Source organism: Centroberyx gerrardi, chromosome 18, assembly GCF_048128805.1.
Source record: "Centroberyx gerrardi isolate f3 chromosome 18, fCenGer3.hap1.cur.20231027, whole genome shotgun sequence".
Lineage (NCBI taxonomy): Eukaryota > Metazoa > Chordata > Actinopteri > Beryciformes > Berycidae > Centroberyx > Centroberyx gerrardi.
Genome location: NC_136014.1, coordinates 16,245,330 through 16,262,797, shown reverse-complemented (window position 1 = coordinate 16,262,797; position 17,468 = coordinate 16,245,330). Strand labels below are relative to the sequence as shown.

Below are 17,468 nucleotides of genomic sequence, written 5' to 3'. Positions count from 1 at the left end.
CGATATTATCAAACACAAGTCCACTTAATGGTTATAGAGGACCAGGTGTAAAACAGTTCTCATTTGTCAGAGCAATACTGCCTCCCATTGGTTAACTATTACCCATACCTCATAAATACTTGGTCTCTTAACAGTATGTGCTGCCTCCAACACATTAGGGTGCATGTAGGCTATATTTATTTATTTATTGAGGCATTTATTTATTTATTCATTTATTTATTTTCTATTTTGACACATCTGGTCCTCCATAGTAGCATGGCAAAGGAGCAGGAGGAAACACATAGCTTAGTGTGGAAGAGAATGAGCGTTTAAAGGGAATAAAGAACGTCAGACTCCAAAGTAAACATGCCCTGCTTTCAAATGCTGTCAGAAATACAGGCATTACAAGTTGAACACAAATGAACGACCCAACAAACTGGTGAACAGGACTGGGAAAGTCAAAGTTTTCTATAAGACCCGGTACCCGAGTTGCCAAGATGTGATGTTTAGGGGCGGAGAGGATGTAAGCCATGTCAATAACTAATGATAAAAATGATTTAATTTATTATGCCATCTATATGTTGTTTGGCATCCCATGTAAATAACTATTGTCATATTGTTTGACTTTTAGTTGTCATGCCTTTTTGCTTTTAATTAATTAATTATGGCATCAGTTACAGGCCTGACATGGATTTTCTCCTGTGGCACTGCAGCACAAAGTAGCACTGTGCTGCTTGATTCCTAAAGTAAAACATCAGTCACCAAAAAAGTACTTTTGTTATTGGTCCATTCTGTTATTATTTCCGACCAGAAGTACTTGAGTGTGTGAAGGTGTAGGCCTCATTACGACTTACTTAAGTAGGAGCTTGAAGGCAGCAGCATACTTCTGGTCAGTCTAATTGTTGTTGCAGGCCTACAGGCTGAGTAACAAGTTCACATTTTTATGTATTCCTGGAAGGTTTGGCCTTCTTGACAGGTGTAACATTTTTTCCTGTCATGGTTTAGTGGTGTAGCCTACTAACAGAAAACCATCTTTATAGGACCTCATAGATTTATAAATTTAAGAAATAAAGTTCAATAACTTTTGTTTCTATAGGCCTTTTGTTTTATTCTTCAGAAGGACACCATGAAAATCCATTTCATTATCTGAAACAAACTGCTTTTCCTCGAATCACCAAAGGCAAATAACATTTGTTCTTTATTTGGAGTGAACATTGCCACTGTATTTATTAATGGTATTTTCTGCTTTAATTAAACAACTTAGCCCAATTGCATGCTCTTCTGTTCCTGTCAATGTACACAAGACTAAACTTCTCAGAATGACGTCACGTCTTACCTGTATATCTGCTCCAGTGGTTCTCGCCGGGCGCGGTGGCGCGTGCCTGTAATCCCAGTGACCGGGAGGCGGAGGTTGGCGGTTCGAGTGAGCCGGGGAGCTCTGGGCTGTGACGGGCTGTGTTGAACCGGTGTCCGCACTAAGCTCGGTACCGACATGGTGCTCCTGGGGGAGCCCGGGACCACCAGGTCGTCTAAGGAGGGGCGCACCGGCCCAGGTCGGGAACGGAGCAGGTCAAATCCCCCGTGCCGTCCAGTAGTGGGACAGCACCTGTGAGCAGAAGTTACAGTCCAGCCTCGGCAATAAAGCGGTACCCAATCTCTTCTGTTTCCACAAGAAATACAACTTGTAGACTCCTGTGGAGAAAATGTTGCTTTAGATTAGATTGAACAAAGAACTAATAGAGTTCATTTAGAAATATATATGTATATTTAATCATCTTTAATAGCTCTGCTGCCTCCTACTGATGAAGCAACGAAAATCCAACGAGAAACCGAGAAGGTACCATCAGTTTATCATCTCAGAAGGTGCTATAACTTACTTAAATCACTAAATATAACAATATTTAGTGATTTCATTGCCTCCTACTTGGCTGACAATGGCCACAAGTCAAATACGAAATGTGTGACTCAGGGTCAAAACAGATTGCGATAAACAGACGCAATGACTTATTTTTGCTATTCATAAAAGTCTGAATTTTAGTCATTTATATCTTATTTCATTACTGTTTGATGCATGAATTGGTAGTCCTTACTATATAGGCCTACATATGATAGAATATGGTAATGTCTTTGGAAGCTCTTTACAGTCAACTGGAATAGTTTCCAAAAGCAGCATCGTTTTGATCCTCCAATCCTATAATTCTTCATTGTGATCATCTCAATACAAAAATCAATACAACTGATCAAAAACCTGCATTTCTTGTATGCAGGATGTTTTATCGGTTGAATTAATTCTCACTGAAGGATTCAGAAGTCTGTTATGATTGTTCCATAATGAACCCGCAGGATTTGTCATATTGTTGACCCATCTGTCACTAACTCAGAGTGAATCAGCCTTTAGTTTCATAATGTCAGCTGTGTCAGCCTTGATTAGAATCATCCTTCACGTTCTCTTCTGCCATATCATTTCCTTTCCCTCAGTCAGCTGTAGCGGTATGCCTTACCCAGCCCTCCTTGTCCCTCATAAACCTTAATCTTAGTCACAGAATTCACAAATACATACACAGACGCACATACCATACAGAAATTACATAGACCTTTCCACACATGGAACACAGATACCACATGAAGCCGTTATTTAAGCTGTCTTCCCGTACTCAGCCCACATGCAGTCTATATTTGTTCCTATCCCAGAACCACATAGACACACACAGCATGCCAGCTCATCCCCTGTTGATTATATAAACCGTTGCTTACAGCTCCTTTGTGTGTATAACTTTTGTTCTCTCCTGACGTGAGACTTCTCTCGCAAGTCATGTGTCTTCCAATTAAATTTCAGTCAATCTACGGTGCTGTCTCCCCGAGTCTTCTTGCTCCAGTTCAGCTTCCTGATAGGGGCTCTTTGATGAAGCCGGGTCTTCACAGAGCCAAAGCGTTTTCATCGCCACCCTCGACACCTCATTTCCCCCTTTTACCCATTTCCTTTCGGGCTCTTTGGTATGTGAGTTGATGCAGATAAATGTCAGTGATTTGATAGAATGTGAGTGATATAGATCAGCATTATATTGTTAACTGCAGGCCAGGGCCAGCAATTTTGACCGTTAACTCCATATTGGGAGCAGAAAATTCCTGTAACCCCAATATTTCAAACACATTTAATGTTACAATTGTAGTGATGATTCAAGTAGGCCTGAAGAGAGAACATATTAATTCCTCAGGGTGGCTTCTTCGGGTTGAATGCCCCTACACTTTATTATCCAATTTCAACTGTAGTTCTGGCAAGCCGCCACCCTGCTGAAGTGTCCTTGAGCAAGACACCGTATCCCTCCCAGCTCCAGGGCTGCTGCTCTGTAGCTGAGCCTGACCTCTGACCTCCCTGTGGATGGAGGCAAGCAAAGGTATTTTCCCTACAGGTATCAATAAAGTATCACATTAAATTATTCACAATAGGCTACGTGAAGACATGGATTCATGTGAGAATATGAAGCTGTTCAAAATTAGGGTTGCATGCAAGTGATCACGTCAACAAAAATGACCCATTCCTATTTCAGTGTGAATGGCAACATTGACTGAATTCACTTAATTGTATTCTTTTATATTCTATTTGATTGCATGCACATCTGTCTATATTCCAACATCCAGAGCCATGATGGCTGCACCTCGTCTCCTTTGAACAAGACCAGTCCAGGAGTGCAAACAGACCATGGACAGTGATTTACAAGATCATGTGTCTGTACAAGTATGTGAACACAATTTGCTGTGAAATACCAAAGATACAATACAATGCAGTGTAGCTATCATTTGATTTGCCCTCTGATTACATTACACTGATGCATGTGAGATCAATTCAACTGTCGGCGGTGAACAAATGACTTGAGGTCAAAGACGTCTGGTCTGTCAAAGCTGTTTTAATAGGTGTCACATGGAGGAAAAGGCTCCCACTGTTAAAATCCTCAGTCTTCCTATGCGGGTGCTTGAAAAACACCCTCACCTCAAGCACATATACCATCATCAAGTACTGACATTTATCAGTTGGTTATCGAACACAGTGTCAATTGTCTGTTCACAAGTTCAGCGTCAGTCCAGTCATTATTACTCACAATAACAGGGGGTCACAGATTCCACGCCCTGCCCATGTAACAACATTGTATCAGTCTTGTTTGTTAGTTAAAGAGTGAATTCACACAGATGTCGATGGGTGGGACCGGTGCTAATGGGGTGCGGGAGCTATGCCAGCGTTAGTCTTCCTGTGGTTTACCTGAGCTCTGAGTGATGGCTGAATTAGACCGCTGCGTCTGCGCCTACCTGCCTAATGTCGTAAAGGAGTCTGCAGCGGCAGGCTAGCTAGCGTTCAGCACTACCTGTTAGATAAGAGGATTTCATAGACATCTCCTATACCAAACATTTCATTAATAAAAATACACCTGAATTCTCTTTATGTACAACAGAAAAGAAACATTTAACCTGCATATTCAAGATTCATTTTAATATTATGTATATATTTTTCTGTATTAGAAATATCACTATTTTCTGAAATGAGGATCTTTGAACTAATGTAATAATAATGATCATTTCACCCATAAATCATTGAAGTACAATATTTACATATAATACAGAGCCCATTTAATCTGAAACAATATTAAAATAAATGTTCAATAGATACAAAGGTTTTTAATTCTATTTATATTTCAACAACCTTGTCAGGGAGTCCTTACACACTCCAAAATTGTAAAGCCATTCTCCTCTAACAAACTATTAAGTGCAAACAATTTTCTTTTTTTCTTATAAAAAAAACTATGATTGCAGCATCCAGCGTTGAGACAGAGGGTAATGACAAGCTGTTTCCCCAAGTGCTTCCAAAGCTGTCTTTGAAAAAATTTCGCTTATGTTCCACCATCATCATGAATTCAAAATGAATGGGAAAAAACAAGAGAACAAGAATGGAACAAAAAACAAAATCTGTGCAAAAATACTCTGATATCTCCGATTAAGATTAAAAGCTTTTTTTTTTTTTTTTGTAAAGGAGGCAAGCTGCTCCGGTCTCTCCCTTTGCTGTGAGCATGAGGTGAGACCGCGGCTGCACAAGGGACCGTCCAGGAGGTGAAACTGAAAGAGACGCCGCATTTGTGGAGATGTCTCTGCTCTAAAAAAAAAAAATCCCTCATCCTATTCCCTTTATTGTCTGCAAATACATCTGAATAAACAAGATATAGGTGTAGTAAATATGTCTGAATTATACCCCACACACATCAAAAGGTTAGGTAGAGGCGTCACCATACTGCTTACACCTTGTCTAGTCTTCCAAGATCTACAGGCACAAAGGATAGAGTACTAGAGTTTATTTTCAGACTAGATAAGACCTGATATGGCCATAGATGGAACACAGTAACGAGCCAGGCAGCCCCTCCCCTAAACCTCCTGGACGATTTCAAGCTTGCCCTCTTACTTCCGCAGCCTTTCCCCCCCCCCCCCTCGACGAAGGGGGTCTAGTTTCTACCCTGGCTTGGCCATCGTCAGTTATCTCGAGACGAGTGGTAACAAAAAAAGAGAGCATCTGGTCGGTTGTAGTGATGAGAATGAAGATGATGCTGAAGGTGATGTTGCGAGTGACGGTGTGAGGAGCAGCGCTGCAGGGCCTTGGCCTTGGTCATCCCCGTCTCTGTCGCGTGGAGCTGTCCTTAGCAGCACCAGCACCGGGGCTATACTACTGTTCCACTGGGAGAGTTGGCCGGGTTGTTTTGAGATGATAGTAATCCCTGTGGAAAGACAGACAGGCAGAAATACATTGATAACAAACAAGACAGTAACATCAGTTTACATCATGAAGTTTATCGTCTGAGCAAATGTGGCATTAACCATCAAAATGCTTGAGGGTGTTGTATGAATCTTGTATGGAGCAACCATAAAAACCTTTGGTGGCACACAGAGAGAATAAGAGTTTCTGAATGCAGTGAGGAAAGGCCTGTATTCGAAACCATCTGCTAGTTTAGAGGCGTCACATGACAGTATCCGTGCGAGGCCTGTCACTCACCACTTTCCCAGGCCTAGCCCATGTGCAAACGAAACCCTCCTGGCAGGCTGTGACCAGACAGTCCTCCAGGAAGATTAACACAGTGAGTCTCTCATGAGCGATCTTCTTGCACACCAGCGGCTCGAGCAGGGGCACGTCCTCCATGCGCGGGCACAGCGTGGTGCCCAGAGTCTTAGCTGCGTCGGCTTTTGCTGTCCGTGACGAGCTCAACTGGTTGAGCTTGTCGCTGCTCTTGCTGCTAATGTGGCCCATGCTGTGGTTGCGCTTGTGGTCCTTCTCGTGGCGCTCCTTGCGTGAGTCATGTAATGACAATGTCGCAAACTTGCTAACGCCAGTGGCGATGAAAGCGCTGTCTATGATGCTGCTGCCCTTGGTGCTGCTGTTGCTGCCGGTGCCAGTGTGACTGTTGGGGGTGCTGCCCCCTGCTGGGTTGGAGGAGTGTGGCAAGCTGTTAGAACGAGGCAGGGTGTTGGGGAGGGAGTTAGCTGGGTTGCCACTGTTACTACTACTGCTCACGCTGCTGTTGCCATTGGTGCCACTGGGATTAGCGGTGGTGGTGGTGGTGGTGGTGGTAGCAGTAGTAGCTTGCCCAGTGGCAGGAGGGCTTGTGGCACTCATAACGTTAGTGTGAGTCCTGGTGCGGGACAGTGGGAGGTGTGGGAAGAGAATGTCCTCCGTAAGGTCCCACAGACACAGCTGGGTATCCTGGCCCACTGAGCCAAAGCGATAGGTCACGCTAACAGGCCTACCGTCTGTAGAGTTCCTCTTAGAAAGCCGAGAATGAGCGCTGTTGGCCCTGTCTCTGCCCGCTCCAAAGTGAATCTGCTCATGGAAGTCCTCATCGCTGCCACTGAACTCAGCAGGGGGGTCCCCATCCTCCACGCTGGTAGTGCAGTGGTCAAACGCCACCACGCTCACCCACGACTTGTGACCATGTCCCCGCGCAATCACCCTACAGTCTGAGAATGACCACACCGTCACCAGGTCGTCCTCCCCTCCTGCCACAATATATCGTCCGTCGGGGCTCCAGCACACACACAGTAAGCCGCCAAAGTAGCTCTTCATGGTTCCATGGAGCTCGGCAGCATCGAAGCCAAACACCCGCAGGAAGCCATCCTGGCTGGCGCAAGCCAGAAACTTGCCATCCGGGGAGAATGCGAACTCATTGAGCGCCCCCTCACCCACCGTCCAGCGGAGTAAAGGGTTGCGGGCCGACTTGCTCTTGCAGGTATGCACGGCGTAGTTTTCACCCTGCTTAAGGAGCTGGTAGTGAGGCGGCGTGGTGCCGCAGGTGTGTTCCACGTTGTACAGGTACATGCTGCCACTGGAGTGAGCCACCAAAAACAGGCTCTCTGAACCAGGAACCCATCGCACACATGTTACCCGCGACTTGTCTATCAGTCTCTGGAGGGGATGCAGAATGAGAGAGAGAGAGAGAAAGAGAGAGAGACTGGTCAGGGAGGGTGGATTTAATGGACTAACAGACAAAAGTTCATATGCATTGTTGTTGAAACATGATGCTGGTATGATTAAATTTCTAGTCCATTTTAGGAACAGCAAAGTAGTGTCTTGTGCTATTGGTAAGTGTAACATGTGAAAGTGTGCAGAACAAGGCTGACTGGAACCCACCTCTTCATTGAACAGCTTGCTGGTTTCCTTCTTAATAGGGTCAATAAGCTGCACCTGGCCAGCTGAGAAGCCCACAAGCAGGGAGACGCTCTCTGCTGTGGCTGTGAGGGGGTTGAAGTCATGACACGTGGGCTGCGTTCCTTTGTATATCCTCTTGTCTATGGGCTTACTAAGGTCAGCAGCCTAGAATAATACAAAACACACAGAGAAAAGTAATGCTTTTAGTCAACAGAAAAACACCATCACCTCTGTAAACGAAAATCAAACAAGTCTCTCAAACGTTGCCAGAGGACAACTATAACGACAGCATGGTTGGCTGCTATCAAATCTTATTTGGTGTCTCAAAACCGCCAAAAGACACTGTTCCTGGTGCATGATAGTGATGAATTCTGAAACATGGGAAGTCATTATCCCAAAGGGAGATGAAGAGCAGCCCCAGAAGGAAATGTAGGTTAACCTGCAGTGCCTATGTCTACCAACAGGTGGTTGAGGGCACATGGAATATGTAGTGAGATACCATAATAATTAAGACTAATCTGTCAAGCTGTTATAAAATTAAAATGTGGTTTGTTAAGCCTATCAAAAAGCATACAATAAGATGTTAACTGGTTCGCCGTAGCATGTAACACAGGTTCAGACAGTGTAAGCCTACAGAATGAGCATCATTATGGTAACAATTTATTGTTTGTTCTGCAAGTTTACACCCAAAACTGACACTATTCATCCCTGGCAAATAGGCTGTTTTAGTACTGTAAATAAAAAGAAAGTCAATGAATGTTAAAGATAAAAGATAAAAGTTAAGCCTATAGCAGGTATAAAACAAAACAATACAAACCTGATGAACAGAGATGCTAACTTGGCATGTATGTATTTGGCATTAGATCTATGCTAATTTGTTACTTGTTAAGTGACAGTTTGATGCTTTATTGCTGTAAATCTCTCTTGGTCTCTTGTGGTCTAATTGGGTGCATTATGGGAGGCAGAGAGAAAGCTTATGAGATGAAACCATAATGCTGATGGATGTGTCAGCTCTAAATGAATTTGGGATCTTTGGCAGACTTTGATGTTCCAAGTACCACGCTGCTTCTAAGCCTGTCCCATTTGCTACTAGAACGTTTTACACAAACTTGAGGCTTTATATGCTGAAATTGTGGCAAAAATCCCCTAAGCAAAAGCAAGAAACAATTGAAAGGGAGATCTAAACACTGAGGGGAAGAACAATCCAAGACGGCCGTGATTTTCTGTGTCCAATTTGTGAGACATAAATGGCACATTGCCAGCCCAGTTCAGCCACAAAATGAAAAGCCTGATGACAGTGATTACCGCAAATATAGGCTGGGTCTGTACTACTTGCTGTAGGGACAGTTTAAGTTTGTAGGTCAACTCACTGGTTGATTGTCCAATATCAGAATCAGTGGCACATTCATATAAATCTAAGAATAGAATTCTGGGGACAGTTTTTCCTCTTCATTCAGATTGAATTTTACAGTCATGCGATCTAACCAGCAATCCTACATGAGAACAAGTTTCCTCAAAAAGCTGATCATCTCCAATTACAAATGGTTATGTCCCCCCCCGCCCCCCCCCAAAAAAATCTGAAAATCCGTGAGGATTTTTTTCCAACAAACATTCTTTGTATGACAGAGCATGCACAAAGCTATTAAGCTCAACCTGTTACCAGTACCATTGGGGCCTGTGAAACACAACAAATAAGCTCCGCACTGAGTCGAAAAGACAAGACCGTTCCCTCTTTAGTGAAATGTGTCAGAGTCAGATCACAGGAGAATGACAGAGCGTGATCATGTGACAATCCTTGTCAAGACCATTTCTCATAAAATGATCCGCTGGGCCTCCAGTCCTCTGAGCTTTTTGATGTGCTCTCTTCTGCTCTGCTGCTTCACAGAATTACAGACCACAAATAAAACCTTCAGTCCAGTCATCCCTGGCCAGGAATGTGGTTTGGCTATATCAACCACCAACCTAGCAGGGCTCGATTTCCTTCCAAGAGAATAACACTATCACTATTCTAAATTCCAATCCTCTGTTTTTCCTGTTTTTGGCTGGTTGGCCAGCTCTAAAGAAGAAGAGATCTACAAGTGAAATAACTTCCTCTGGTGGTAAATACCTTTTGTGTGATTGTGAGAGACAACACAGGGTACCCTGCATAGGAAAGGAGTAGCGGTGAACTTAGGCTACAACCCTCTATCCAAGTTATTAGGAAGATAGTCAGCTATTGTTGGACTGCACAGGCGGTAGCCTTTCCAGGAACAACCACATCACCATCATGACTGTCACAATCACCACCCTTGCTAATGTAGACAAACGTGGCTTGCTGCAGTGACATCATCACTGTGTACAACCAACCACTGAGTTCACATTGCATCACATCCAAACCCCGACATAAGAGTGCAACATTACATCACCAATAACAAACACGCCTCACTTCCAGTGCAATATCTGTAGAGGCTGAACAGTTTTATTTCTGTGATTAAAACACTTAAGTAGACATTTCTGATGAGCGCCACTGAAAACTTTACACTTATATCTATAGTATGTTACGAACGGAGATAATCAAAAACCTCATTAAACATTTAACACATGTGTAATAACCAATGTCACCGCAGTTTCCACCTCGAAGTGACACACGCACACACACGCATACGCGGGATGTCAACATGTCACAACTCATGACGAGCAATTTCTCACACGTCCAAGGTTAAAGCTTGCACTTTCCAAGAGCAATTCATTCATTCACACTCCGGGGTATCTCATGTCACAGCAGCCATGTTAGCTAGCTAGACACTGACTGAACACTCAAACGGAGGGACTGCTGGAATTTGAAGTGCACGCATCTCATCGAGGCAAAAACAAACTGTGGCGATGCTAGCTAGGAATGCTAATAACTAAGTTAGCTAGGTCAGCTACATGGCCTTGTCTGGCAATCTGCGCACTTCAGTGAGATAACCAAAGAGACTGACAGCAGCGATGCAATACGTTTCACGATGCCCTGCTTCTGGACAACACAGGCTTTGTCGTTGTAGTTAATGCTGTTTACCTTTCTCACGCCTTTGTAGATATAAAAGTACAGTTCCCGGCCCACATTGAAACAGATTCTGTCGCCGTTACCGGACTGGTCGTTTACGTTGACGAAGGAGACTTTGACGGGATTGGAGCCCTGTGAGTTAAAAGGCACCCTGTTCGGGCGGCTGTATTCAGAGTGAGTGAGGAGTTTATAGACGCCTTCTCGTGTAGTGAATTGAGTTTTAATTTCGTTCATCTCCTTCCCTCCTCCCTCCGCCGCCATCTTGGAAATTGGCGTTCATCCTGTCCAAGCCCCGGATGTTACCGGCAGCGCATGCGTTCCACCGTTGAAGCCCAGCAGCCATGCGTTCAGACGTAACGTTAGCCCGATAATATAATACTTGCACGGATGTAAACTAGTCAGTCGTGTGAGATTCAACTAGACTGCCTTAGCATAGAAACCGGCAACAAACGCAGTAACCCATTAGGCTATTATTGTATAAATCTGACAGATTCATTTGTCAGATGAATGCCATATCCCTTAAGAAAAAAAACAACTGTTATAATCCTATAATACATTTGTAGGGAAATTTTCACTTTTTCTTAACCCAGTTTTACCCAAAACACTCAAACCTAGCAAAACACAACATTAAACATAGGCTAGCTTTGGACATAATACAGATAATAGGTCTAATGGATGTAATATCATAAAATCCTTTCAGTAGCCTTTACAAAAATAAAATGGATAATCAAATGTTAATTTCTGCCCATGACAATATCATCAAATAATTTCATTATATAGGACGTAGCACACAAGTAGGGGAAATATGTTGATGATTTAGGTGACCCCAAGCTGGAAAAGTGGGTATTCAAGATTTGAATTTGATTTGTTCCTATTTGCAGTGCCCCTTTTCTCCAGGGAGTACTGCATTTTGAGTGTCATCCCAGAATATGATAGTCAACGTTCATAAAGCGTCACACACAAGCATTTAAACACCATTGAGATAGTCTTACACCAACCATCTTATTCTAAGATATGTTATGAACACAGCCCCTGATGAACTGCAGGCTATCTGCTTTTAGAAAAGATCATCTCACAATGATTGTGAAACTTCCACATTTCTAGAGTTACAGGGAGGCTTCTAGTAATGTCTGCTGCTATCAAATGGAAACATGTGGATTACATAACTGATCTGTAGCAAGTGTAACACACTGCCATCCTCTGGTCAGCTGAAGTTGAAACATCCACACCAGACCAGAGAATTCTAGCCTTTCTGGTGCTTTCTATCTCACATATTTTTATTTACAGAGTAATCAATCTTCTACATTTGTAAATCTCTTTGTGTAGGCCCCTAATTGTTTATTGCAAGTTACATAATATGATGAGTAAAGGGTCAACCTACAGTACTGAAATTCTTAATAGACGCAAAGTAATCAAAAGGCGAATTTGTCCAGTGAGTAGCAGTGATGGGAGCGCCTTAGACCTGAGGTGTGCTGCAGCGGTCTGCTCAACTGCTTCAAACATGTGAAACTTGTGAGATTCTCCCCAATCCTGCAGGCCAAAAAAAGACATGGGCCTGCTACCTCTTGGAAGCCTCATGGTCTGCGTCTGTCTCAAGGGCTGCCATGACAGCAGGTGATAATAAACGCAGCGCACAGCTGTGACGCTGACAGGGGGGTATGGAGGGGCTTATAGGCAGGCCTGCTACAAGCTATCAGGAAAGCCCTCGTCCTGAGTGACAGGCACCCCTTGTGACTCTGCAGCCCTATAAGGGCACATAAACTTTAGGGCTCTGGAGTCTCTCTTGCTGCCACCCCCCTCCCCAGCCGTTCTTTACCCCCCTTTACGCCAACACTGTAGTGAACAAATCTTCTGGAAGCTTCTGAATGGGAGCTTCTAGAAACCACCCCTTGAGTATAAAAAGACAGAAGCATGCCGTCCAGTCAGCATAGAGTGAAGTGATATTCACTTGAACCCACACAGAGACTTACTGCCCACAGGAGCAGCGGTGAAACAGATTTGGAGCAAGACGAGCAGACAAGCTCACTGATTCATTCGACGTCTGATTTCAAGAAATAACTGAAGAGAGGGATTTAATTCAAGGTAAGACTGGGACACCCAAAGTGAAGAACATTGTGTCTGTCTTTAGAAGAAAGAAGAAGAATACTTTTGAACGTATTGGGTGCTAAAATGCTGGACACTGGCAGGGAAAGCATAAAAGCTTATAGGCTACATAAAAATTGAAAAATAAGAATAATAAAAGTACACAATTAATTCAGATATCAGCTGTTATTAAATTAACTGTGTCAGAGTAGTGTCTCTACCATCAATATCTTTGTGAAGGCATAGCATGCAAGCAGCACATGGCAAAGAGGGTGACCCTGGGCGTGAGAGCAATGGCGGATGAACAGGAAAACTGGCCGGCACAAAGATCAGTTACAGCAGAATCACATCTAGATACAGAAAATTAGCAAAGAAGATAATTATCATAGGGACAATATTAGATTGTTTGATTGCAAAGGAATCTGGTGGACTAATTTATGAAACTGTAATATCTGATTTCTCTATCTCCTTGAGCAAAATGAAAATATTTTTCATGAAGAATTTTCTTGATTGAGGATTTGAGGAAATGTTACCACAATAAGGCAGGACTATTTTCTTCCTCAAAAAAGTCAATGATGCTGATGATTAAATTAATAGAACATACCCACTCTCATGAAAATAGATAATAGATTACTACAGCTCTTTAGATGTCTTAATACAAACACCAAATTAAGTATTTTCTTCTATCTTTGTCAGAATTGTTACTCCATATTCCTCCCTTTCAAAGAAAGGTGTTATATGACACACGTAGCAGCTGTTGGCAGTGGGGTGGGAAGGGCACAAGAAGCTCCACCCTTTTTTCAGATGGCAAATCTTTGAGTGACAGATGGAACATGTGCAACAGGAGCCTCTGATCTAGCACCAGCAGTATCAGCTGTCCCCTCCCCAGCCCCTGCCTCTACTACTAGCCATGTGGCTGTCTTTGCAAAGGGGGAGAAGGAGCTTTTAATTAATTGTCAAGAACTACTGCACATTAATTTAAAGTTTTATATGAGTAAAAAGTTGCATTTTTCATTTCTTTGAGACAGATATATGAGAATCGTAGTTTCAACAGCTACCTAAAAACAAGCACATTAATCCAGATTAATTTTTTTATGCTGCTCAAACATAATTACCAATTTATTTCCCTTTATTCAGATGCCAGAGAAAGCTGGACACACAATGGAGGAGGAATTGGAGACCTTTGCCTTCCAGGCTGAGATTGCTCAGCTGATGTCTCTGATCATCAACACCTTCTACTCAAACAAAGAGATCTTCCTTAGGGAGCTCATCTCCAACTCCTCAGATGTAAGTAAAATACTTACTTTCTTACCATATATACAGTTATATTTTCAAATGTAAACAGCCATAGTATGAAACACACAATACATCACTCACAGGAGCTCACAACTTCTCTGTTCCATTCCATGCTGGCAGGCTTTGGACAAAATCAGATATGAAAGCTTGACAGACCCCAGCAGACTCGAGTCTTGCAAGGAGCTGAAGATTGAAATCAGGCCTGACCTGCACGCTCGCACCCTGACTCTGACTGACACGGGTATCGGCATGACCAAGGCTGACCTGATCAACAACCTGGGCACCATCGCCAAGTCTGGCACCAAGGCTTTCATGGAGGCCCTGCAGGCTGGGGCTGACATCTCCATGATCGGTCAGTTTGGTGTGGGTTTCTACTCCGCCTACCTGGTGGCAGAGAAAGTGACAGTCATCACCAAGCACAACGATGATGAGCAGTATGTGTGGGAGTCTGCAGCTGGAGGCTCATTCACAGTCAAAACTGACCCAGGTAATTTTTTTCTTACAACTATTTCACTTTAATCAATAATTTGCATGATGAACATAGTTTGACACATGACCTGGCGCTGCTCTCATCCTCAAACTATTTTTTACTAATTTTAGGTGAGTCCATCGGCCGTGGCACTAAAGTGATCCTGCATCTCAAGGAGGACCAGTCTGAATATTGTGAGGAGAAGCGCATCAAGGAAGTCGTGAAGAAGCACTCACAGTTCATTGGCTACCCTATTACACTCTATGTAAGTTCTTGTATAGGCCCAGTATCTATCTAAGTAATACATATCCACTGGCTAAACCTAATAAAGCTTGAAACCACATCTAAATGGTGTTGACATGTAATAACACAAAATAAAATCCCCTTTTCATATGTTCAAGGTGGAGAAGACTAGGGAGAAAGAAGTGGACCTAGAAGAGGGAGAAAAGGTAGAAGAGGTTGAGAAGGACGCTGCTGAGGACAAGGACAAACCCAAGATTGAGGATGTGGGCTCTGATGAGGATGAGGACTCAAAGGACGGCAAGAACAAGAGGAAGAAGAAGGTCAAGGAAAAGTTCATAGATGCTCAGGAGCTGAACAAGACCAAGCCCATCTGGACCCGTAACCCCGACGACATCACCAACGAAGAGTATGGCGAGTTCTACAAGAGCCTCACCAACGACTGGGAGGACCACCTGGCTGTCAAGGTGAGTCTACTGATGGGAAACAAACTGCAAAGTGTAAACCAGTTACCTAAAGTCGTTGATAGCTTAATTTGTCAGCTAACGTCGTGTTCATTTTAAGTTCACGAGTTCATACTTGTCTCTTGTCTCTGCAGCACTTCTCAGTGGAGGGCCAGCTGGAGTTCCGCGCCTTGCTCTTCGTGCCCAGAAGGGCCTCATTCGACCTCTTTGAGAACAAGAAGAAGAGAAACAACATCAAGCTGTACGTGCGCAGGGTCTTCATCATGGACAATTGCGAGGAGCTGATGCCAGAGTACCTCAGTGAGTAGCCTATCCCACAAATTAAGAAATAGAAAAACTTTGCATTACAGTTTCAAATCTTATCAACTCTCATTATTAGTAACATTTTTGTGTTATTACATTTAATAAATGAATTTTGACGCATGGCTGACCATTCTGTCTTTGTCCTTCCTCAGACTTCATCAAGGGTGTGGTGGACTCTGAGGATCTGCCCCTGAACATCTCCAGAGAGATGCTGCAGCAGAGCAAGATCCTGAAGGTCATCCGCAAGAACCTGGTCAAGAAGTGCCTGGAGCTTTTCACCGAGCTGTCTGAAGACAAGGACAACTACAAGAAGTTGTACGAGCAGTTCTCCAAGAACATCAAGGTAAGTCGATCCATCTGAAATTATTTGTTCAATTCTGCTTAGGTTGGAATATTTTAACTTCTTATTTGGGTTTAACCTTCAGTATTAATCATACAATATTTCCTTTTTCATGTTTTAGCTCGGCATCCATGAGGACTCCCAGAACAGGAAGAAGCTGTCTGAGATGCTGCGTTACTACACCTCAAATTCAGCTGATGAGATGGTTTCCCTGAAGGACTATGTTTCACGCATGAAGGACAACCAGAAACACATCTACTATATCACTGGTTAGTTATTCAACTCCATTTCCATTCCTTTGTCATTCTACTTTTGCTTAAAACTTTTTCTTAAAAGTGATTTACGTTTTTGTTTGCTTTCACAGGTGAGACCAAGGAGCAGGTGGCTAACTCTGCCTTTGTGGAGCGCCTTCGCAAGGCTGGTCTAGAGGTTATCTACATGATTGAGCCCATTGATGAGTACTGCGTCCAGCAGCTGAAGGAGTATGATGGCAAGAACCTGGTTTCAGTAACCAAGGAGGGTCTGGAGCTGCCTGAGGATGATGATGAGAAGAAGAGGCAGGAGGAGCTCAAAAATAAATTTGAGAACCTTTGCAAGATCATGAAGGACATCCTTGACAAGAAGATTGAAAAGGTAACATTTCTCCTCTTAAAATGTATATTTCTAAACTAATGGACTAATATAATGGTCTATATTGTGTTTGATCATGACAGTAATCCAGAATTTAATCATCAACAGGTTGCAGTCTCCAACCGCTTGGTGTCTTCCCCCTGTTGCATCGTCACCAGCACCTACGGCTGGACGGCCAACATGGAGAGGATCATGAAGTCTCAAGCGCTCAGGGACAACTCCACCATGGGCTACATGACCGCCAAGAAGCACCTTGAGATCAACCCCCAGCATCCAATTGTTGAGACCTTGAGGGAGAAGGCCGAGGCCGACAAGAACGACAAGGCTGTGAAGGACCTGGTCATCCTTCTGTTCGAGACCGCTCTGCTGTCCTCAGGATTCACACTGGAAGACCCTCAGACACATGCCAACCGCATCTACAGAATGATCAAGCTTGGCCTGGGTAAGCAGCTTCTCCTTGATTGTAAAGAGTAGAGGCAATGCAGGAACTGGTCCAGTTGTCAAAAATTGATTGCTGATTAATATCAATGGACTTCTGTTGCTAATGGATGCCTCTTTTCATTCATAGGCATTGATGATGATGACTCGGCAGCTGAGGACCTCATTCAGCCCAGTGAAGATGACATGCCTGTTTTGGAAGGAGATGATGACACATCAAGAATGGAGGAAGTTGACTAAGATATTTCCAACGTACACAATTTCTTGCTTTAACTTTATTTTTTTAAGTTATAGTGCTTCTTCCAAATAGACTTTTCATTTTTACACAACTGTCGTATTTCTTAAACAGTAATATTTACCGGTAATTACAAGTTAATTCATGATACTACTGTAGTCCACTATGGCTATACATCATACCAGCTGCCTATTTAATACAACTGGAAACCAAAGTCAACAGGAATTTGACTTGCCTCTCTTTTTGTAACTGTTAGATATTTTTTATTAAAAGAATACAGATTTGTAATAAA

General features: G+C 43.2%; 2 protein-coding genes across 2 annotated transcripts; one reads left to right on the top strand and one right to left on the bottom strand.

Moving 5' to 3' along the window:
- Window positions 1-3,868: 3,868 nt before the first annotated feature.
- On the bottom strand, window positions 3,869-10,944 carry wdr20b (WD repeat domain 20b). Its single transcript, XM_071895326.2, has 4 exons — window positions 10,692-10,944; window positions 7,637-7,819; window positions 6,008-7,411; window positions 3,869-5,732 (listed from the first exon to the last, which is right to left on the bottom strand). Exons 1-4 carry the CDS (start codon window positions 10,938-10,940, stop codon window positions 5,676-5,678), a joined length of 1,893 nt encoding a protein of 630 aa, XP_071751427.1. The 5' UTR covers window positions 10,941-10,944; the 3' UTR covers window positions 3,869-5,675.
- A 1,678-nt stretch (window positions 10,945-12,622) lies between these two features.
- Window positions 12,623-17,450, top strand: hsp90aa1.1 (heat shock protein 90, alpha (cytosolic), class A member 1, tandem duplicate 1). The gene is made up of 11 exons (XM_071905990.2): window positions 12,623-12,761; window positions 13,899-14,048; window positions 14,178-14,544; window positions 14,658-14,791; window positions 14,928-15,233; window positions 15,365-15,530; window positions 15,686-15,876; window positions 15,995-16,142; window positions 16,238-16,506; window positions 16,612-16,945; window positions 17,072-17,450. Exons 2-11 carry the CDS (start codon window positions 13,899-13,901, stop codon window positions 17,179-17,181), a joined length of 2,175 nt encoding a protein of 724 aa, XP_071762091.1. The 5' UTR covers window positions 12,623-12,761; the 3' UTR covers window positions 17,182-17,450.
- The last annotated feature ends 18 nt before the right edge of the window (window positions 17,451-17,468 follow it).

Bases quoted from the DNA above. Each gene is read 5' to 3' on its own strand.
- wdr20b (XM_071895326.2), bottom strand. From the start codon at position 10,940: ATGGCGGCGGAGGGAGGAGGGAAGGAGATGAACGAAATTAAAACTCAA. The intron at 7,820-10,691 runs GTAAACAGCATT...GTATTATTCTAG, and splicing joins TCTACAAAGGCGTGAGAAAG to GCTGCTGACCTTAGTAAGCC. The intron at 5,733-6,007 runs GTGAGTGACAGG...GTCTTTCCACAG, and splicing joins GGGCTAGGCCTGGGAAAGTG to GGATTACTATCATCTCAAAA.
- hsp90aa1.1 (XM_071905990.2), top strand. From the start codon at position 13,899: ATGCCAGAGAAAGCTGGACACACAATGGAGGAGGAATTGGAGACCTTT. The intron at 14,049-14,177 runs GTAAGTAAAATA...CCATGCTGGCAG, and splicing joins TCATCTCCAACTCCTCAGAT to GCTTTGGACAAAATCAGATA. The intron at 15,531-15,685 runs GTGAGTAGCCTA...GTCCTTCCTCAG, and splicing joins GCTGATGCCAGAGTACCTCA to ACTTCATCAAGGGTGTGGTG.